This window comes from Macaca mulatta, chromosome 2 (assembly GCF_049350105.2).
Source record: "Macaca mulatta isolate MMU2019108-1 chromosome 2, T2T-MMU8v2.0, whole genome shotgun sequence".
Classification (NCBI taxonomy): Eukaryota; Metazoa; Chordata; class Mammalia; order Primates; family Cercopithecidae; genus Macaca; species Macaca mulatta.
The window spans coordinates 62,361,959-62,385,905 of record NC_133407.1 but is presented as its reverse complement, the minus strand read 5'-3'; the positions used below and the strand labels follow the sequence as shown (position 1 = coordinate 62,385,905).

Below are 23,947 nucleotides of genomic sequence, written 5' to 3'. Positions count from 1 at the left end.
ACCAACTTTTCTTTCACCAGCACATTTCATTTAAAAGAGCCTTATCTTAATGAGAAAATTCCTAATGATAAAGCAACCTATGTTGGCAAACTAAAGTCCTGTGTAGTGAGGCTGACACACTGCTTACACAAAATGATTCGATAGCCTGATTCATTATGTATTTAGTAAGTGTGTGACGCAGAACTTTCTAGCTGAGCACCCAACTGGTTCAGAAGTCTTGTTTGGATTTTATCTTGAGGGGTAACCTTACATGCTCATGTAGAGGCAAGCTTTTTACTGATGACCAAGGTTAACATAGATTTACAGGGGTATGTATTAGTATTTGCTTTTATCCAGCAGGATATTACGTATTTGTGTCATTTCTGCTTTAGTTCCTAAGTCCAGCAACAACTTGTTGTTGTTCAAAGTTGTACACACCTCAAGGTGCCCTTTTTTAAGGTGATTTCTTTTCTAAAAGGTTCCTCCTTGCACTTTAAAAAAATGATCAGTGATTCTGGCCAAGCTCAGATATGTTAACATTCTTGTTTAAATTCTCATGCTTCTCGGAGTGTTAAACTGAGAGAGAGAGAGAGTTTGTGAGGGAGGGGGTGGGGAGAGAGATTAAATATACACTCACTGGCATTTCTCATATATGCTTCTGAAGGAAAATCAGAACAGGAAAAGATCTCATAAAACAGTCATAAATATTTTTGAAATTGCTTCCAATTATAATAGGCCCCTTCTCTACTTAAAAATGGTTTGAGAAGATTAATATTTTGCTCTATAATAAAGTCTTTCTCACTTTGGATATTGTTAGTTTCATTTTGTTAATATTGAAATGTTTTTAGCACTATTTTAAGGTAATAGTCATTTATAATAGGGGGAGTAGGCTTACATTTGGGTGTCTTAAGAGAGAATAAGAAGAAAAGGATAGGAAGTGAGAAAAAAGAAGAGAAGAAACATTTTCCCAAAATAATTGAACAGAAGCTGAAATAGATTTTTGAAAGGGTATGTGTTTGTGTGTGTGTGTTTAATAAATAAATGGCTTGAGGTAGAAATAACCAAATTATTCTAAGACAGAATTAACCAAGTTACTAAGATGAAAGGCAAAGGAAAATGCTAGTGGAAGTTAAAGGATTGTACTAGACCAGAAATGGAAAAACCAAGAGGTGGTAAAAGCAGTGGCAAGCAAATAATTCCCTGTACTACCCAGTAGATGGCGCTGTGCACCCAAAGTAGCTGTGTTCCGGCTTAGAAGAGGGAGGAAATAATGTGCAGCACATGAATGTAAAATAAAGATGCATAACTGTTGTACCCGAAAATTCTAGATTTATTCAGTAATTCATAAAACAAGAACTGTAGAACTAATTGCTTAATTTATACTTTGAAATAACTTACATTTTCACCTTTGATTCCAAGGGCTGTACATTGAGGGGATATTTTTCAATATTATTCTCCGTATCCATGGCCAGCTGGTGACTAGAAACAGAAATAATATCTCAATATCTCTCAATCCAGAAGCTTAACATTTATAGCAATAATACTGCTAATTTATACTTATTTGTAAAATAAGATATAATTTTGTTCATTTTAATTTATTAAAGTTCCTGTTGATGGACGATGGATAAGTAACCATATCATGAAAAAAAAATGTGACTTTGACTTTTTTTTCTGTTGTCCTTTTGCTGTTCTCAACTCAACATTCATAGCTATGGTATGAAAATCATTTCCTTTAAGAGAAAAGAAAAGGAGCACATTGGACAATTTCAGGGGGAGAAAAAACACAAGGAGAGGGTTATAAATTCCATGCTACTGGCCAACTAGTAAGATGTAGAGAAGACCTTACTCATCCCCAGCAGTACCACTGCCACTGGACCTTCCCTCCTTTCATTTTTAAGCTGTTTCAGGGCTTCCACTGGGAACAAAGCATGGATCTTTGACCTGTAGAAAGGCAGAGGATTATAGAGAAATGATCACTGCTTTCAGTGAGCTTACAGAACTCTTAGTGCTACAACAATCAAGAAGGGCTTCACGGAGAAGGCAGCTCTTGGGATGAATTTTGAAGAATGGATAGGAGGTAGGTAAGCTGAGAGTGAAAAGCAACATATGAGGAAGACTACAAAACAAATAGTAGAGGTGAAAACATTCAAAGGATAATTTTAGAAAATAAAGAGAAATTTGGTGGAAGTAGGTGAAAAAAATAGGAGAACAAAAGGAAATAAGCTTTGATAAGCAGAAAGCTAATAGTTACTGATCCCATAATGTGTATAAAACACTGTCATAGACATTTTATATTCATTATCTTATTTATCACAGTAACTTCCATTAACTAAGTATCACTTTCCCCACTGTAGAGCTGAAAAATCTGAAGCTTGCAGAGATTATGTTAAATTTACTGTACAGGAGGAACTACATTAAAACTCACATCTCAGTCCTCTGTCCACCAGAAGGCACTGGTTGGAGTATTTTAATATCAGGATTATTATACTTAATCCCACTGACTGAAGTTTTCATAGGTAATATATTCAACATCCCAATTCAATACTCATGCATGTGGTAAGGTAGGGGCACGTGTGTGTGTGTGTGTGTGTGTGTGTGTGTGTAACAAAAATTTCAAGAAACATTACTTCCCCAACTACATGTGATGTACTTTGATTTCTGATTTATATTTGAAACTTTTTTAAAAGGCCAGTGTGACCCACCAAATTTATTGAACAAACCATCAATAGATTATGATCTACAGTGTGAAAAACTTTACAAAATTTTTCACGCTGTAGATCACAATCTATTGCAGCAGGGAGCTCCATGCATTTGGAGCAGGGAAATATGATCAATGGAGGGTTTAAGGATGATTTGTGGTGGGAGTGAGCAAGGAGAGTGAAATAAAATAGTTAGAAAGCTATTCAAATAGTCCAGGTTATGAGGACTAAGATTGCACTGGTAGTAAAGAAAAGGAAAAAAAAAAAAAAAAAAAGAAAGAAAGAAAGAAAAAAATTGTGCCGGAGAGATCCCTTAGAATCACAAATGTATTTTTTTCTTTTTAGAAAGGAATGATCAAGCGGTAGGAAAAACACAGGAGAGCACATAAATTCCTACATGGCAAGTAGGTGGTGTCAGCACCCCAAGATAGTTTGGGGTTCCTCAGCCTGGTTGTTGAGGGGCAAGGAAGCACTCTTGTTTACTCTGTGCCATTGGTATTCAGGGTGCATTACTAATTCATTGTTAATCATTTATTCTACACATATATTTAATGTCTCCTGTGTGCCAGGAATGATGCAAAGCATGGAGGATAAAATGGTGAAAACACTAGACATGGTCCCTGTTCCTGTGGTACCACAATCTAGGAGAACATGAACATTACATAAGTATTTGCAAGTGTGACAGATATCATTAAAGGAGAAGCACACAGGAACCTAATCCTGGGTAGGTAGGCATAGAAAGTGATATGATCTGGCTGTGTCCCCAACCCAAATCTCACCTTGAATTATAATAATCCCCACATGTCAAGGATGAGACCAGGTGGAGATAATTGAATCATGGGGGCAGTTTCTCCCATGCTGTTCTCATGATAGTGAGTTCTCACAAGATATGACGGTTTTATAAGGGGCTTCCCCCGATTGCTGGGCACTCATTCTCTCTCCTGCTGCTCTGTGAAGAGGTGCCTTCTGCCAAGATTGCAAGTCTCCTGAGGCCTCCCCAGCCATGTGGAAATATGAGTTAATTAAATCTCTTTTCTTTATAAATTACCCAGTCTCAGGTATTTCTTCAAAGCAGTGTGAGAATGGACTAACACAGAGAGTCTTATTTTTATTATTGTATGGTCTTGTAGAAATAGCAGACTTATGACAAGGATACTTTAAGACTCTGTTACTTATTAATTACAAATTAAGCAATAAAGTTATACATTGTAGGGCCTGTAGATACGTAACAAACAAAGACAGAGCCAATGTTTTCATAAAGAAAATAAAACTTCCACAATATTAACACATTTGCTAATTTGAGGATATAATTTATATATCCTCACCAAACTATAAACTACCAATACCTGTTGGTTTAAATCTGATAGCTTTAGTTCATTCCATCAATAATTGTCTATGGGTAATAAAGTGATTATGCCTCAGTACAATGTGTGACTTGCAATCACACATCTTCTACCAGAAACCCAGGCTGATTTAATAATTACAAAAATATGGCAGTCAGCCTAAGGTCTTACTTAAGTTAATAAGTGATTTTCATAAACAATGGAGTCCTAAGTAGCATTCCAATTAATGGCCTTACCAATTGCTCTTCTCTGCTTATTGGCACATGCCAAGATTTGCTAAGCTCATGTGTGTGTGTGTGTGTGTGTGTGTACACAAATGCACTTGATTGGCTCTGCCAATGGTCTCAGATAGTATGGAGCTGCAGCTTCCCTCCCCTTCACACTAACTCTCTACCACAAAACCCTGTTGAGCATTCAGAATAAATGTAATGTTCCAAGGGGGAATAACCGATCAACTGTTCTGACACCACTATCACTTAACTTATGGTCATTTCAAGTAGCTGAGATGATTTACATCAGCACCTAAGTCAGCTGCAGCTATAACGAAATGCCTAATCTGCTCACTCAAAGTACACCAATTTTTCAATCAAATTTGACAGCTTTCAAGGACATAGTCCTGACCTGAAACAGACCAAAAAAATCTCCAGGATTCCAGGCAAATGGGTATAGTTGTTAGGGCTGGCGGTCACTGCTTATTTTCTCTCTGTCCTGGATAAGCATAAAAGGAAAGTTTACCCCCATGGGCCCATGTGCTTTGAAGGAAGTATTTAATTCCCATTGCTGGAATTTCTCAATCGGGATTGAAAAAAAATAAGCACACAAAACAGACTGGTTATTTCCAGAAGGTTTTAGCTTTCTCAGGCCTCTGAATAATAAAATGGAAAGAGTAGGGTAGGGCAGATGGAAGCCCACATATATACCATTAATTTTCAAATATCGTCCTGAGAGCAGACAGCTGAGAAAGATATACACTGGTGTTAGTGAGAGGTTTAATATAGAATTGTGGTCAATTAACAGAACAAAAAAAACCTTCATTTCCTACATCAAAATCAATAATGGGAGGCGCAGTAGCTTATGTCTGTAATCCCAGCACTTTGAGGGGCCAAGGCGGGTGGATTACCTAAGGTCAGGAGTTCGAGACCAGCCTGGCTAACATGGTTAAACTCTGTCTCTACTAAAAATACAAAAATGTGCTGGGTGTGGTGGCAGGTGCCTATAATCCCAGCTACTCGGGAGGCTGAGGCAGGAGAATTGCTTGAACCCAGGAGGTGGAGGTTACAGTGAGCCGAGATTGCACCACTGCACTCCAGCCTGGGCGACAGAGCAAGACCCCATCTCAAAAAAAAAAAAAAAAATCAATAATGAAAAACCATCATGGTCAGGTTTAATAAATAAATGGGCCAAATATCATAGAGAAAGTGTGTCCTCGGAGAATTAAGCTGCATGAGGAGATTACTGAATAAGTGAAATGAATCTAAAATATATTTACACTACTGGTTCTCAATCCCAGCTCCTCGTTAGAGCTACATGAAGGAAGATGTTAAGAAATACTGATTCCAGGGCCTCATCTCCTGAGAATCTAATTCAATTTGTCTAGAGTGGAGCTTAAGCCAGGGCATTTTTATTAAGCTCCCCAGCCGATTCAAAGTGCAGCCAAGGTGAAAAATAACTGATTTAGCCTAATGTCATTACAACACTAATCTCTATAAAAGAAAAGTCTTCATTCTAGAGTCAGCAAAAAACTCTTTAGGTATTGTTTACATATAGCTAGTGATGGTGATGGTGGAGGGAAATTCTACCATTTTATTCTTATTTATTCATATTAACGAGAGTAGGCGTAATAAAAATATATGAACAGAAACTTCATTTGTCCAAAGGGCTGAAACTGCCTTTCAATGTGATGACATGGCAGATTCTTAGGATCGTGCAGATGTAATGAACCTTTGAGACTGTCTTGTCCAAACCCTTGCCCAGATGGAAAGGAAAGGAGCCAGCATTGAAGGCATCAGGCTATTATGGGCTGTCTCATTTAATGCTCTCAATAAGACAGTCAAGTCAAGACTACTATTATCATTTTTAAAGATGAGTATAGTGGGGCTCAAGGTGGTTAAAATTTTTGTCTAGACTGACAAAGCTTAGAAAAAGTAGAAAGAGGCATCAAACCCAAAGTTTTCCATTTTCTAGGATATTTTTTAGCAACATTTCAGATGTATGGTCATTTACACTCTTCTTGGGCACTTCCAGTATCTTATCAGCTAGTGGGGCTCAGCACGTACTGTAAAGTATGGTGTTTGGCATGCTCAGTTCTTTGAACCGAAGGAGAAGAGGCCTCAGAAGCAAAGTCTCTTTCTCTCTGACCTTCTCTTGCCCTTCTGTCCCTGCCCCTCTTTCTTCCATGATGCAAGCCATAAAAACCAGAATTCCTCTTCTACAAGGCCGGTCATGGAAACTAGAACCCTTCTCCCACAAACAAGCTACAAAATCTAAAAATATTCCTCTAAAGTTACCCTGCCTTTCTGTATAAAATCTGGTCATAAAGAAATTCTCTGACCTACCTAGTCTGATGGAAAGTCCTAAGACCCTCATTCCAGAGGTTCTTGCCCCATGCCCAAGAGGAAGGAATGCTGCACAGAGAGGCCAAGAAGAATGTGAATAGACAGCCTTGCTGGGTTTTCCCACCTCATATATTAGATCCTTCCTTTTTGTCCCATGACATTTCTACAGGGCTATCCATTCTTCATCAAAATTAAGTATAAAAGTGAACAATTTTCCCCAGGTTTTCATTTCTGAAGGCTCCCAAGTCACATAGAATCCTGATTAAATAGACTGGGCGCAGTGGCTCACACCTGTAATCCCAACACTTTGGTAGGCTGAGGTGGGCAGATCACTTGAGGTCAGGAGTTTGAGACCAGCCTGGTAACACGGTGAAACCCTGACCCTATTAAAAATACAAAAATTAACCCGGTGTGGTGGTACGTGCCTGTAATCCCAGCTTCTCAGGAGGCTGAGGCAGAAGAATCACTTGAACCCAGGAGATGGAGGTTGCAGTGAGCTGAGATAGTGCCACTGCACTCCAGCCTGGGTGACAGAGTGAGACTCCATCTCAAAAAAATAAAATAAAATAAAGAACCCTGATTAAATAAGCTTGTTGTGCTTTTCTTTTGTTAACCTGTCTTTTGTTACAGGAGTGTTGGCTGTGCTCCTTACAATGAGTGAGGAAAGGTGTGATGCCTTCCTGCCCCTACATGGCTCACTTCTTAACAAAGTTCATTCTGTTTGGGGGTAGGCTGAACTTTTACAGAATCTTTTCCTTATCTGAGTCACAACGCTGTTTCTCCATATATCCTACTCATTGACTCTTGTTCTATTTTCTGGAGCAGGAAGAGCAACTTAGCCTCTCTTTTATAGGAGCATCCTTCAAATGTTTGAGGATAGCTATTACGTTTCTTCTGAGACTTCTTTTCTCCAAGCTATACATCCTCAGCTCCTTGTAATAGTTTCACATGGTTCCAGAACTCTCACAATTTTAATTGACCTCTTTCTAATACTCTTGGGAATGTCAATGTGATTCTTAAATGTAGTGTCCAGAGCCAAGCATGACACCCAACTGGCTTGACTGGTCCTGAGTACACTGGGGCTCAGCCAGTGATTGAGAGCAAGGATTCTGGAGGCAACAAAACCTGGGTTTATTTCCCATTCTCACCACTCACTAGCTGAGTATACATGGAGTTGCTGAAACCTCTCTGAGCCTGTTTTTCCTCATCTGTGAAATGGAAATAATAATGCCTATATCAAAAGGCTATAATCAGAATTTGATGAGGAGTGTCTGTGAGCGTTCAACAGTACAGGGTACATTATAAATGTTTACTTTTATCTCTGTTCAATTTCATCTCTTCTTTTTGCTTTATCTTAGCTCAATTTTGTCCCATTCTGTAGTGTTAATCTGAATGTTCAGTCTATTAGTCTTAGTGTTAGCTTTGTACTTTTCACAAATTTTGTACCTGCCTTCTGTAAATGTCCCTGATTAAAAGACTAAGACAGGTCAGAGTTAAGTTTCAGCCCTCAGACATACCACCAGAAACAAATTCCAGGCATCGTATTACTCTGTTAAGCAGTAGAGCTTGCGTATCATTGCTCAACCAGTCATACATTTATCTACCTATATCTCAAATGAGCCACCTTTCTGGGCTCTGACCACAATGATAACAAGAAACTGTCCAATTTACTTATTTTTACCAGAAAGATTTTCATTTTACTCAAGCTTTCCAACCATGCAAATGATTTAACTTAATGCTTTTTACTTACTTTTCAAATAAATATTTTCCATCATTAACTTGTTCTAGAGGATTCTGCAATCTTTTCAGTTCTTCCTGTGAAAAAGAAAAGATATATCTTACAAATTATCACCAGCTACTTCTGAGCAATACTATTCAAGCATACTTGTTAGCAAAATTGATACAACACAACATTAAGAGTTCTGGACTGCACTTTGGTAGGCCGAGGTGGGCGGATCACGAGGTCAGGAGATCGAGACCATCCTGGCTAACATGGTGAAACCCCATCTCTACTAAATATACAAAAAATTAGACGAGCGTGGTGGTGGGCACCTGTAGTCCCAGCTACTCGGGGGCTGAGGCAGGAGAATGGTGTGAACCCGGGAGGCGGAGTTGGCAGTGAGCCGAGATTGTGCCCCTACACTCCAGCCTGGGTGACAGAGCGAGACTCCGTCTCAAAAAAAAAAAAAAAAAAAAAAAAAGAGTTCTGGACTTTGTGCTGGTTAAGTGTTTAAACACACAAAAATACAGCATGATCCTTGATCAAATTAGAATATTGTCACTCAAATTGTGCGATTTTTTTTTTTTTTTTTTTTTACTCAAGATAATGTTTCCTATTTTTTTTTTTCAGAGTTTGGATATGTTTACATAGATCCACCCACACTCTTTCCAAATTCACTTTCTCAACAGTAATGTCATTGCTGATTGCTGGGTAAGAGACACTAATGACTGCATGCTGCATTTGGCCATTCAGCAATCATCCTCTCTTGTCTCTTAGTAACTCTTGGCAACCTCTTCTCCATAGCCCACATGCTCAGACACACACACAAACACACACACACACACACACACACACACACACCCCTTCCCTGAATTCCAGGCATTTGTTGTCTCTATAATCTCATTTCTCTGACCACAGAGGTGTGACAGGATTTGACCCACGTTCCTGGTAAGACTCCCTTCTTCAGTCTTACCATGGCAGGATTTAAGGAAGACTCACAGAACTCTGTTCCTGGGAAGACCACCATTCCCTGAGGCCACACTACCTACCATACCATTCACCACACCACTTACCCCCCACCAGAAACTGTCAAAGTGACCAGTCCCAAGGGGAAGCCGCAGTTAGAAATAATTATTCAATTACATCCAAAAGACCATCAGGACTAGTCTCTCTACATGCTTATAACCCACCAGACACCCAAGTCGCCTAGATCACCTCTCCCACTACGCAATCTCTTAAACCCATACTGCATTCCAGAATGTGGCCTAATCACCCACCTCTCCCCAGTCCTTCCAACCTTTCCAATGGGTCCTTTACAGTCTGTCATCAGCAAAATCCTGTATCTCCCCAACTTCTTTGAATATGCCCTTAATTATGTTGTTCTAACTAAACTATGCCTCACTGTTCTGGGACAGCTAAGTTTTTGTTAGAGCAAGAAGAGCAAATAATTGTTCAGAAAAGAGGTCTAGTATATAGAGGATTTTGCATATGAAAAAGTTGGCTGAGTACCTGAGCACACCCTCTCCCCTGCAGTCCTCTTAAGAGGTGGCCATTTCTTCCCCACATGCTACATACTACATGGTGTGGAGGTCGGGTGGGACCCTCTTTGCTCCTCAGATCTTCGCCACTCCCACAAAACCTCTGGAAACATACCAGCTGCCAGTCTCAGTCATCTGTCCTCTTCTCTATCTATCTTAACTCCTCAGGGGATCTCAGCCGGTCTCACAGCTTCTATTTTATATTTGTACCTGACCTCTTCTCTAACTTCACTCTTCTGTATCCACCCTGCCTACTTGACAGTTCTATGTACGTGTTTGACAAGCATCTCAAGCTCAAAAGCAAAATGTTGATATCCCTGCTTATACCCTCCTACCCAAACCTCCTTCTTCACTGCTTCTTCCTCATTTTAGCAAATGGCATCACTATTCACCAAGCTATGAAGAGTTAAACCTAAGAACCAGACTTTACTCATTTCTTCCTCTCACCATCTATAGTCAATCAATGAGCTACTCTTATTGACCCCACTTTCAAAATATATTTGGGACTTGGCCACCTCTCAGTCTGGTCTAAGCCAACCATGGTAATCTTCTAATTATTGCCCTGCTTCCTATGTTAGGCTGCATCAGTCACTTCTTACATCAGCCTGAGTGGTCTTGTAGTACCTGGGTTTTCTTTTGTAATTGGAGTATAATTTACAAAGTATGAAATGCACCTTATAAGTACACAATACAGTGATTTTTATCAAACGCTTCCATTGGTAGAGCCACAGCCAAAACAATATATAGAACATTTATCATTCCCAGGAAGTTCCTTTGTGCCCCTGTACAATCAATTTTCCTATCCCAAAGGCACCCCTGTTCAGATTTCTATCTGTGTAGATTAGTTTTGCCTGTTCTAGACTTTTGTATAAATTTATCTATTGTGTCCAGCTTAATTAACTCAACATTGTATTTTGACATTTGTCCATGCTGTCCGTTGCATATATCAGTAGCTCATTTCTTTTTATTGCTGAGTAGTTTTCTATTGTATACATACACAATAATCCATTCTCCTGTTAATGGGCATTCTAATTGTTTTCATATCCATATGGCCTAGTATGAATAAAGCTGCTATGATCATTGTTGTGCAAATCTGTTTGTGCAAGTCTGCTGTGCAAGTGTGTTTGTGGATGTGTTTTCATTTTTCTTCAGTAAATATCTAGGAATGAAATTGCTACCTTATGAGGTAAATACATGTTTAACTTTTATTTTTATTTATTTATTTATTTATTTTTGAGATGGAGTCTCGCTCTGTTGCCCAGGCTGGAGTACAGTGGCGCAATCGTGGCTCACTGCAAGCTCCGCTTCCCAGGTTCACACCATTCTCCTGCCTCAGCCTCCCGAGTAGTTGGGACTACAGGGGCCCACCACCACACCCACCTAATTGTGGTATTTTTAGTGCAGACGGGATTTCACCATGTTAGCCAGGATGGTCTCGATCTCCTGACCTCGTGATCCGCCTGCCTCGGCCTCCCAAAGTGCTGGGATTACTGGCATGAGCCACCGCACCCGGTCACGTTTAATTTTAAAGAAACTTCCAAAGTTTTCTAAAGCGGTTGTACTATTTTATATTCCAACCAGCAATGTAGGAGAAGTCTAGCTGCTGTACATTCCCACCAACGTTCAATGTCAGTCTTTTTCACTTTATTCTCCTGGATTTGTGATATCTTATTGTGACTTCAACCTGCATTTCTCTGATAACTAATAATGTTGAGTATTTTTTGCATGTGTTTTTAACTGAGTTATATGTCTTATTTTTCAAGCAGTAGAAGTTCTTTATATATTATAGGGTACAACTCTTTTGTCAGATGCATGTGTTGCTAATATTTCTTCCCAATCAATATATTTTGACAAGCAAATCTTTTCATTTTGATGCAATGCAATTTATTATTTTATTTTTGTTATTTAGTATTTTCTGCATCCTAAGAAATATTTTCCTGCCCCAATGTTGCAAATATAGTCTCCTATATTTCCTCTTAGAAAATGTATAGTTCATTTACATTTAGGAGTACAGTAAATTAATTTTTGTGTATGGTGTGTGGTAAGAATTGAGATCAATTTTTCTTCATATGAATATGAGCGTAAGTCTACTAAATGGGGCTTCTGTATAAACTATTGTTTTCTGATACCAAAAAAAAAAAAAAAAAGAGTCAGCTGGCATGTGGCTTTTAATGTTTGGTCTTCCTTCTTCCTGCCGGGATCATAGTAATGAAATCCAGAGTGCAAAAGCTATTGTGCCTATAAGGAGGAAAACCACACATTAAAGTTAATAAAATAGAAAGACAGAAGGTGCGTGGGACCCTGATGAAACCATGGAGCTGCTACTTCAACTCTGATCTACCAACATCTGAACATACTTGTCATGCAAGAAGACCAACCTACTAATTTATTGATTCATCATAGTTAAACAAATGTAGATAAGTGATATATTCCTCTTCATAATTCAGTGGTTTTCCATCACTTTTGGAATAAAATCCAAACTCATCACCATGGCCTATAGAACCCTATGTAATACGAACCCCCACCTATCTCTCTGACCTCATTTCCTACCACCCTCTATACATACAACTCACACTTATCTAGCCATATTGGTCTTGGGGTGTTTCAGAAATAGCCATGGTTGCTCCCTTTTAGATCACATATCTTCGCTGTTCCTCGTACAGAGAATATTAATTCTGTGCACAATTACAATCAACATTACCCTCACATGGCTTCCTCACTTCATCCAGGTGTTTGCTCATATATTGCCTTCTCAAAAAAGCCTTCCTTGATTGAACTCTCTAAGACGTCACCCATTACTTACTGTATATTTACCGTGCTTTATGCTCTGATTCACTTCTTTATGATCTTCATCACTTCCTAACATATTTGTGTTTCATTGTCTCCATTCACTAGATTGTAGGCACCATGGAAGTAGATTTTTCATCACATCCACCATTATATTTTCAGTGCATAGAATAGTGCCCAGCACATAGCAATTGCTCAACCAATGTTAATTATTTAAACTTTACCTCAAGATTTGGAGAAGAACTTCAGTTTATTCCTCTGGATTTTGGAGTGTTAGGATTTTGAAGTGTGAGGGACACTGGAACTGTGACAGAAGTATTTGCATTTGTGACAGGTACTAACTGAAGGAAAAATATAACACAGCAAAGGGGATGGAGACAAAGGAAAAAGAGCCAAGAGGCCAGAGCCAGGGTGATGTTGTGAACATCTGTTTCAAACTGGAGCTTGAAACCAGCACATTGATGGACTTTTCAGTTTTGTCAATAGATTCTATAGATTCTTTTTTTTTTTTTTTTTTGAGACAGAGTGTCACTCTATCACCCAGACTGGAGTACAGTGGTGCGATCTCGGCTCACTGCAACTTCTGCCTCCCAGGTTCACGCGATTCTCCTGCCTCAGTCTCCCGAGTAGCTGGGATTAGAGGCACCTGCCACCACACCCAGCTAATTGTTTATATTTTTACTAGAGATGGGGTTTCACCATGTTGGCCAGGCTGGTCTTGAACTCCTGACTTCATGATCTGCCTGTCTTGGCCTCCCAAAGTGCTGGTATTACAGGCATGAGCCACTGTACCCAGCCAGATTCTCTCTCTTTTAAAAAACACTTTCAGTTGAGGTTTCTGTTTTGTTTTGTTGTTTTTATACAACTAAAAGAATCCTGAGAAGTTACCATGTGAGCCATAACCTAGGACTAGAATACAAAATTCGAAGATGAGCGATAGCATTATAGAAGTTCAGAACTGAACTGTTGTTTGCTTTGTTTTGGTCATGTCTTTTAAAATGTCTTATTCAGAACACTAACGGGGCCAGGTGTGGTGGCTCACGCCTGTAATTCCAACACTTTGGGAGGCCAAGGTGGGTGGATCACTTGAAGTCCAGAGTTCAAGACCAGCCTGGCCAACATGGTGAAACCCCATCTCTACTAAAAAATACAAAAAAATTGCCGGGTATAGTGGTGTACTCCTGTTGTGCTGGGCCTTGGCCTCCCAAAGTGCTGGGATTACAGGCGTGAGCCATGGTGCCTGGCCGTGAATTACTTTTTATGTATGTTGTGGTGAGGTAGGGATTGAGATCTATTATACAGGGTGTATATAAAACATTGTCTATTTTGCTACTGGATCTCTTTTTATATAATGGAATGAAAGAGAAATACAATTTAGAATTTAGAAGTAGGGTATATTTGCCCTTTTTGATGTAATAGTACACTACTTTTCATCAACAATAACAACTTGTAAGTCTTAATGAAGTCATTTGTTTTGCTTTGGCTGGTAGAAGCTTAAGCAAAATTAAATATTTAATTGCCACAAGGATTCTTTTTAGGCAGTTAGAACGATCATTCCTCACCTCTTTAACTACCTAATTTATAAACATCTTTATATTTGTTTTACCTCTGTTATTACATTTGTAATATTTATAGTAAGCGAAAGAGTAATTATACTAGGTAGAAAGATAGAGATGATAGATAGATTATCCTTTGCAATCTTTAACATGACATTTTATTTTTGGGATAAAACTTACTCTTTAGCCCTCTCGACTCTGGTTCCATATTCTAAGAATAAGCCTCCACATTTATCCTCTATTTTCCCCTACACCTCCTACCTAATTTTTAAAAATCATATCACACCTCACCTTCAATGACATAAGTAACAAATCGAGGTCATATATTGTCATGTGTTGCTTAATAACAAGGATATGTCCTGAGAAATTTGTCATTAGGAGATTTCATCACTGTGTGAACATCATAGAGTATGCTTACACAAACCTAGATGGTATAGCCTACTACACACCTGGGCTATGTGATACAGCCTATTGCTCCTGGGCTACAAACCTATAAAGCATATGTTACTGTAAGAAAATTATAACACAATGGTAAATATTTGTATATCTAAACATATCCAAATCTAGAAAAAGTACAGTAAAATATTGTATTGCAACCTTTGTAATGTTTTGTTGTTATGGGTTGTATATGTGATCAGTATTGATCAAATGTCATTATGTGGTGCAGGACTGGAAATGGTCAGACTTGAAGTTGCTTTGATATAGCAAGGAAATAGTTTGAATGAGAAATCTTAACTATTCTTAAAAACCAAAAGTGAATTTTTATGTTGTAATTTTTTCCCCCCTGCATCATGATTAGAAAAGAGATGGAGCTACTGACAGTCCTGGCACTTTCTTCTCCAAGATGTGGCTGTGGCACGCTTTCTTCTATTCTTTTTTCCCTGGGGACTTAGCAGGCATAAAGAAAAGCCTTTTTGCAATTTGTGCCAGCCACTCTCCTTTCCTTGAATATTTCATTGCAGAAAGCTTGCTGGGTGGTGAGGGCTTTGATGCAGTACTTTATTCAATATCTGACTATCCCCATTCTAGGAAATCATATTAAACATAAGGTCAATGACTAACAAGAGCTTTCTGAGCAGCTGCTCTGCTGACAATTTGGAGGATTGATTTCATCATTTGGTTATTTAAGCTAACTATACAAAAACACTTCAATTCAATTGGCCTGGAAGTTCCAAACCACGTCCTCATTTTCTCAGAGATGGATAAGCAAGTCAAATTACTCCACAGATCTTCACTCAGAGTTTAATCCTTTGAGAAAGCTTTGTTTTATTTTACTATTAAAAGCATATACAAATAGATCTATCCCATCTTTGGTTTCTCTTACTAGTCCCATTTGTCTCTGATTTTATATCTGGCAATACCATTTTCTTACTAGAAACCAATGCCATTTTTCTACTAGCTCCCTATTGCTGTCAGGATAGATTCCAAACTCCTCAGCCAAGGTCTGTGTGACAGGGCCCAGCCCGCCTCTCCCCACTCCACCTCACTGACCCCTACACACACTTCTTCTCTGAGTCCAGTCAAATGATTCATCACAAAATCCCAGAAATCACATGCCCACTGGACATTTCAGTGACAGCATGCCTCTAACTCTTCTACTGATGCACACCATTCTTTTTTCAGGAAGACCCCAATTTTCCTCTCCTCCAAGCAGATATTTCTAACCCAACAAGAAAGTTGAGTACCCCACCCTCCTTCCTCTGCAACCTCTGGTGATCACCGATTTTAGTATTTAATCTTTACCTGCCTCCCCCACTCAGCTCTTCAAGGTCAGGGATGGTAACTTATTCACTCTGATGTGCCTGTTCCCAAAATGAGTTATTGAAGAGGTGCTTGATATTGTCTGTTGAATAAATGAATGTGTTATTCTGACTAACATGAAAAGAAACTTTAGTAGCTTAATGGTCCAAAAAATCCCAAGTAATTTTATATCCTCTGCTGACCATTGTCTGCCTGTCAGATACAGTCTTTACTCTTCTCCATTCTTTACTGTGGCCTGAGAGGCTCATAATTTTGGACTTTATCTATTAGGCCCTTTATTCTATGGCCTTGGGGAATGTTTGAGCAGAAGCAGGCACTCGCATGAGCCCAGAGGATAGCAGAAGAAAGAAGTTGGAACATTTTTTCTCTTTGTTCTCCTCTCTTGCTGGAGCATAGGTTGGACATAACTAATGGCCATAGTTTCCACAGAGTGGCCTTTCCCACAGGATAGTGCATATTCCCATAACTGCTCCATTTTCTCATCCCTCCAAGACCTACCCTTCCTTCCTCTCCCTTCCTTTGCCCCCTCCAACTACTTATAACCCCAGATGCTTCCTTCTTCCTTGTGGCTTCTCCTCTACTCTGCCACATCTACGTGAACAGTCACTTCATTAAACTCTCAGTCGCCCTTTTACATGAGTTGTCCCTGAATCCAGGTTGATATGCTTCAAGAATCCTAAGTTGCTTTTGTTTGTCCTGTCTTTGCAATTCTTTTTCTATAAACCAATAAACTTAACTAATTACATTAATTAATCATATTATTTACCAGTAGAACCTGTGTGTTTGATGACTAATCTTTACAGGAGAAGCTGTCACTATCAAGGACCTGAACCCAGCTTTCTGGTTCAGTTTGACTCACCAAATAACAGGACAATTTCTACTATGCTCTATTTACTTCTTTTCTTTTAAATGTAGGCTAGACCTCTCTACAAAATACAAGTTAAATTATTCAAGTACAATCCAGACACACAGCATTCCAGAATCCTTAATCCCATTTCTCCAAATGAAGTCTGTGTTATGAGTGGCAAAGGAATCTAGGCTACTTTGTTACAGTGAAAAATTATTGACTACTTTCCAGGCTTCCCACTGCTGTAAAAGTTGTTCTAAAGTAACTTGGGTGTGAACTATTAGAATGAATGGTGGATATTGAATTTTGTTCTTTTGTGTCTGGCTTTACCCTCCTGTCTCAATCCTGGAGGTTTTTCTTGTGTCACAGACAGTGGAATAGCTAAGAGGTTAGATAAGCCCATCTCTGTGGCTGCTTAGTCAGCTTCTTGACCTGCCCAATAATAAAACACTGTTCTGGTTTGTTTTTTGTTTTTCCTCCTTTTTCAATCTCTACCACTTCCATTGTCTAAACAAGCAGCGTATGTTCTTTGGACAGGTTTAAAACAAGAAATCCAATCAAAATTGCTTTTTCTCTAAAGTACACTTGTTCACTTGTTTCTAAATGCCAACCTTTTAACTTTTCTGACTTACATCATGACCATTTAATCCTAGCATATCCCAGAGCATTTAAGTTAACTTAAAATGTGAAAACAATCTGCAATTTTCTTCACTGTGTAGCTATAGGTGACAAAACCTGTGCCACTTGCATAAATCAGGGTTTTTTTGTATTGGAAACAATTATATATTAACCTAAGGGCAACTATTTAACAAAAATTAAAAACCAGAATCACTTTTGATGCTTTTGACTATTCAATAATTTCATTATATATTACCAGGCTTCCTCACCCGCTCCCCTCCATCTGTTTTTTAATGGAAGTGTAATAAGGGCACTAAAAAAGGGGTTACTAATGTTTGCATAATTTGGAAAAGTAGAAGACATAAAATCTATAGTAATTTTAGCTCTGCATCATTAAACATGAAATATTGATTATTGCTCTTTGCAAGAGAATTTATGAAGCTAGCTAGGCTGCTGTGTCCACATTAAGTGATTCTGATGCTTTGCCCTCAGACCTCAGTGGCTGTAAATGATGCTCCTTGGTGACAGCTGGGAGGCTGGCATTCTGATCCACAGCCTTAAGAGATACATTTCCCAGATTAGAACAGGAATGACCCAGCTGCACAGCCCAACTTCAGAAAATTAAATTGGAGGGAGTCCAAACCTCTGTTGAAATAACTGTGTGAATTACAGTGCTTCCACAGGCCTTGTTATAATGTAAATGTGCTTTACAATTTACTGCCATTTCCCTTCTATCCCTGCTGTGAATATAGGCATTAATAGTCATCTCATATATTTAAAGGCAAAAAGGCATCAAAAATAAAAATGCAAGATTCATGTATTCTCCCTTTGGAAAGCAAGGACTAAATTCCTTGTTTTCCTTTTGCCATTTTTTTTGCAAAAGGAGTATACATTTTGTTTATATATTATGCATTAATGTTTTCTATGGCTGGCAAACCTGTAAATTTCACACAGGGAAGTTACCTTGCAGCTAAATATGAATTTCTTTGGGAGGAAAAAAATTGCAAATAGGACATCAACAGCTCATTTAAAGGATTCATTCAGTTAAGTTATGAGCACATGAAGCATACATGAGGTACTAGATTTAAAAAAAGATTTGCCTGTTTCTAACACTTTAAGGACATTTTGAATGTCCAACGAGATTCAGAGGGACTGTGATTTTACAGCAGTAATGACTGAGTGAGATAGTCCTGTGCCTTACTACACTTGTTGACAGTGTACTTATTATTAATATTAGCTGCCTCATATATTGTAAACTTAGAAACATAAGATATGCCTATGAAAATTGAAAATTGTTGTGATAGCTCATTCTTTATTCTTGTTTGACCAACCAGGCTATGTTCATAAACATTAGGACATAAAAGCTTTTGCCTGCCATGTATGAAAATGTCAAACACTCAATCTAAGTGGAAACATAGCAAGTACAAATCTAATTTTAACTGGTTAAGTCATTGTCCCTGGTAACCTTGAATCTGAGATAATTTCAGTCCCTGAGATCCTCCAAGAGTAGATGGGTACTTCTGGAAGGGTACACTTACAGCCAGATCATTCAAGCCAGCTCTTTGCCCTAACCTGAATAAGCACCAGCAAACTGCAATCCACTCGCACTGCATCCAGGATTGTTAGACAGGATAAACCAGCCCAGTGCTATTTTGGAAAATAACCTTCAGGCTTCAATATTCCCCTCTCCTTTCCATAAGTAGTACATGGTCTCAAAACTTTTGCTAGTTTTAGATCATGACATTCGAAAACTATCATTATAGAATGAAGAACCAGCTCATTACAAAATGTCTAACCACTTCCACTAAATCTAGGATACAAGAAATTGAAACACTACTAGTAAAATTTTTTAAGTGGTCTCTTTGCTCAATGTTAATTCAGCTTAACAGCAGGACAACTATAAAAATTCAGCTGAGATCAAAATATAGGTATAGGCACAAGGGTGTAGATATTTTTACATTTCATATGTTTCTGCCTTCTGAGAAAATTATCCTAGAGACCATGCTTCAAGATGAGAACACAATTACAAATAAGCACAGAAGCCAATAAATAAACACCCTCTTAGAATGCAGACAGAACAACAAATGTGGATACGTGAATCCATACACCAACTCTGGGTTTCTTGCACCAAAGGACAAAAACAAAGTGCAGGCAATCAGAACATGTAACTCCCAAATTGTTTATACCTGATTCTGGAATGCATTTTGTTGTAGTGTAGCAAACACCATCCAGATTAGATTTTTTTGCTTAGCCAGGTTGAAAATGAGTTTGCATTTCTTATGTATTTACCAAGTGATGTTGTGAGGAAGCAATCCAAATGCATGCTGGGAAGAGCTCCCAAAATGCCCTGCAGCCCCTCATACCAATCTATCTCCCCCTTTCTATCCCCTCCACTACCACCCTTCTTCAGGGCCTTGATTCTTCTCTCTGGGACTATTTCATTGTGCCTCCTAATTGCTTTTCTTTAAGTATATATTCAACTATTTAAAACATTATTATTATTATTATTATTGTAGAGACAGGGTTGTACAGGCTGATCTCAATCTCCTGGCCTCAAGCAATCTTTTTGCCTTGGCCTCCCAAAGTGCTGGGATTACAGGCATGAATCACTGTGCCTGGCCCATCTCCAATAATTTAACTCTTCTGCTCATAAACCCTACTGCTAACTTAAACAAAAACAATCTTCAGAATTAAAAACATTCTTAACTCCCTAGCCATAGGATTGCTTCTCTTATACCTTCTGAAATTCTTCAAAATTCATTTGAAATGTGATTTTATATATTTTAGTATTTCCTTCTGCAACTAATTCTATGTCATTTCTTTGAACTATTTTTATTACTACTAACATTAATTGACTTTTACTAGGCTCCAGGCATGTTGCATGAATTATCTCTTAAAAATTATCACTGAAGCCTTATAAAAATAGAAAAATATGGCATTATTATTCCCATTTCTTGGATAAGAAAACATATTTAGGAGATTAAGTAACTTGTCCAAGGTCTTATAGCAGAAATGAGGTGCCAATATAATAAGAAGTCTGATCCCAGAATCTAAACTGTGTCATCTGCACTCTTTTCCCATGAATGACTTGGGACTTACACCAGTGTGAGTAGTAGCAGTATCTCATCCATGGTATTTGTAAAGAAGTTGTAATGTTCTGCAAAGTGCTCAGATTTATCATTTAAATTAAATGTGTCACCTAATTACTATCTGATCTTAGAAAGCAACTCCTTCCCTTTAGATCTCAGTTTCATCATGTGTAAGATGATGATGGCAAAACCTACTACACAGTACTATGTGGGGATTAACTAAAATAACATATTTAAAAGTGTTTTGTGTACTCTAAAGTGCTGATCATCCATAGACAGATTCCTTAAGTGTCATACTGAGGATAGCAATTATGTCTTACTTGTCTTTTCATTCCTGTGGTGCCCAGCTTGGCTTCATTCCTGTGTAATCTTGGGTGGTGTGACTCAGTTTTATCATCTGTAAAATGGGGACACTAATTGTACCAAATTTCAAAGCTTGATGATTAAAAATTCAGTCTTGCACCAGGCAAATAGCAGGTGCTTGATGACATTAGTCAGTGTAACTATCACATAGATTTTTATTATTATGTATCTCAGTCTCTTCAAAACATGGATGTTAACCTAAGTATCTTCTCTTGGTTCACTCTCAACCCATTTCCCATTAGTTACCCAGTTTTGCCAAATGGCCTCTGGAACACTATCTATTTGTACCGTCCTTATTTGAAGACTTATTACCTGCCAGAAGGAGAAACCTGAAATGCTAAACTCATCAGGACAGTCAACTCCTTGGAATCTTTCTTGACCCCCCGCACCCTCCCCTGCCTAGCAGATAGAGCCTAAGCCCCTGGGCCTGGCAGAACTTCATACCAAGTTCTGTGTGACGTGCCCTCTCTTTCCATCCCCAACCTACTTATTTCTCTTGGAACATAAACGTGTCATCAAAATCCAGAATAAGATCATGAACTCAAAAACTTGGGATGAATCAGTCCAGATGTGGGTTTAAATAAATCAATAAGAGAATCTTTTGAAGAAGAAAGAAAAGGGTAGAATATATTGCAGTGTCTATATTATCATTAAATAGCACAGCATTACCTCAATTATCTGGAGAGCAGTCCCTAGGAGAGCATTATATATTGGAACAAATCTCTCTCCCTGGATATTAAGTCCTACCTGTCTCAAAAGATCCGTCACACAGCTCTCAGCCAAACCCCACCTATTTGACCTGAAAGTTTTCATTTAAAGCCCTCTTTAGGAATGATTCTTTCCCACACATTAATAGTGGGAGACTTTAACACCCTACTGTCATTATTAGATCAACAAGACAGAAAATTAACAAGGATATTCAGGACTTGATCTCAGCTCTGGACCAAGCAGACCTAACAGACATCTACAGAACTCTCCACCGCAAATCAACAGAATATACATTCTTCTCAGCACCACATAGCACTTGCTCTAAAACTGATCACATAATTGGAAGTAAAACACTCCTCAGCAAATGCAAAAGAATGGAAATCATAACAAACAGTCTCTCAGACCACAGTGCAATCAAATTAGAACTCAGGATTAAGAAACTCACTCAATGAGCTGAGATCACACCACTGCACTCCAGTCTGGGTGACACAGTGAGACTCCATCTCAAAAAAAAAAAAAAAAGAAAAAGAAAGAAAGAAAGAAAGAAAGAAAGAAAGAAAGAAAGAAAGAAAGAAAGAAAGAAAGAAAGAAAGAAAGAAAGAAACTCTCTCAAAACCACACAAATACATGGAAACTGAACAACTTGCTCCTGAATGACTACTGGGTAAATAAGGAAATTAAGGCAGAAATAAATAAGTTGTTTGAAACCAATGAGAACAAAGACACAACATACCAGAATCTCTGGGACACAGCTAAAGTAGTATTTGGAGGGAAATTTATAGTACTAAATGCCCACAGGAGAAAGCAGGAAAGATCTAAAATCGACACCCTAACATCACAATTAAAAAAGAAAAGCAAGAGCAAACAAATTCAAAAGCTAGCAGAAGACAAGAAATAACTAAGATCAGAGCAGAACTGAAAGAGTTAGAGACACAAAAAAATCCTTCAAAAAAATCAATGAATCCAGGAGCTGGTTTTTTGAAAAGATCAACAAAATAGATAAACCGCTAGCCAGACTAATAAAGAAGAAAAGAGAGAAGAATCAAATAAACACAATAAAAAATGATAAAGGGGACATCACCACTGATTCCACAGAAATACAAGCTACCATCAAAGAATATTAAAAACACCTCTATGCAAATAAACTAAGAAAATCTTGATGAAATGAATAAATTCCTGGACACATACACCCTCCCAAGACTAAATCAGGAAGAAGTCGCATCCCTGAATAGACCAATAACAAGTTCTGAAATTGAGGCAGTAATTAATAGCCTACCAACCAATAAAAGCCCAGGACCAGACAGATTCACAGCCGAATTCTGCCAGAGGTACAAAGAGGAGCTGGTACCATTTCTTCTGAAACTATTCCAGACAAATAGAAAAAGAGGGACTCCTCCCTAACCCATTTTATGAGGACAGCATCATCCTGATACCAAAACCTGGCAAAGACACAACAAAAAAAAGAAAATTTCAGGCCAATATTCCTGATGAACATCGACGCAAAAATCCTCAAAAAAACACTGGCAAACTGAATCCAGCAGCACATCAAAAGGAACGATTCTTAAACAAGCTTAATTTTATTATTTCCTAGCTTGCAGGAAATAAAAGAATTCAAAAGAATGTGATTATCAGAAAACATGAATGAGATAAGGTGATCACAGATTAGATGTGGGGGGAAGAAACAAGAAACTGAAAACCAGATCCTAAACTATATTTTCACTGAAGACATATATAAAGGTTTCTACTGCCTGGAATATCGTCTCCTCTTGAAACTTCTGGAAGTTTTCTCATTTGATGTAAGCTTTCACTCCCCAGACTCTTACAGCTGGATGTGGCTATGCTGGGTATAGCCTTTATGTTGCCCATATACGATGTCTGATCCTCCTTACTATAGCCTAAATGTTGGGAGCAGAATCTTTTTTCCCATTAATTCTAAATATCTTTCTAACTTACAAACCCTAGTTTGGCCAACTGGGGCGTGCAAGCTACAAACTAGGGGTATGTGGAGCTTGTGGTCAGGCATATATCTTCCCAGAATATCAAGTGTACTCCATGAACAGCAAAAGCATGATTTCAAAATGTAGTACAAAGTCTGAATTAATTTTAGAGCTAAAACAGGAGGCCTCAAATAATGTTTAGGTTTGAATATGGCTATTTTTCCTACACACCCCCAATAATAATACACACAGTCGCTATTTTCTGCCTTTGAGATTTCTGGGTAGAGAATTTGACAAACACTACCCTAGAGAAGACAGGAAGTGAGTATCATGTGTTTTTAAAATTAATATGGCTAGAAACTATGTAATAGTGTGAGTTCTATTAACAATGGATAAAGTTTTTTAAAAAGTACTTGTGAAGGCAGCATTCTTCTTTTAAATGCCATA

At 38.3% G+C, this 23,947-nt stretch overlaps 1 protein-coding gene across 1 annotated transcript in view; it reads right to left on the bottom strand.

The window, feature by feature from the left end:
• IQCJ (IQ motif containing J) overlaps nucleotides 1-23,947 on the bottom strand; it is a 179,583-nt gene that overhangs the window by 10,992 nt on the left and 144,644 nt on the right. Inside the window, exons 2-3 of the mRNA XM_077994173.1 lie at nucleotides 8,327-8,391; nucleotides 1,378-1,458 (exon numbers count right to left, since the gene is read on the bottom strand). Of these exons, the coding sequence (XP_077850299.1) occupies nucleotides 1,378-1,458; nucleotides 8,327-8,391 (146 nt within the window). The remainder of the gene's footprint in view (nucleotides 1-1,377; nucleotides 1,459-8,326; nucleotides 8,392-23,947) is intronic.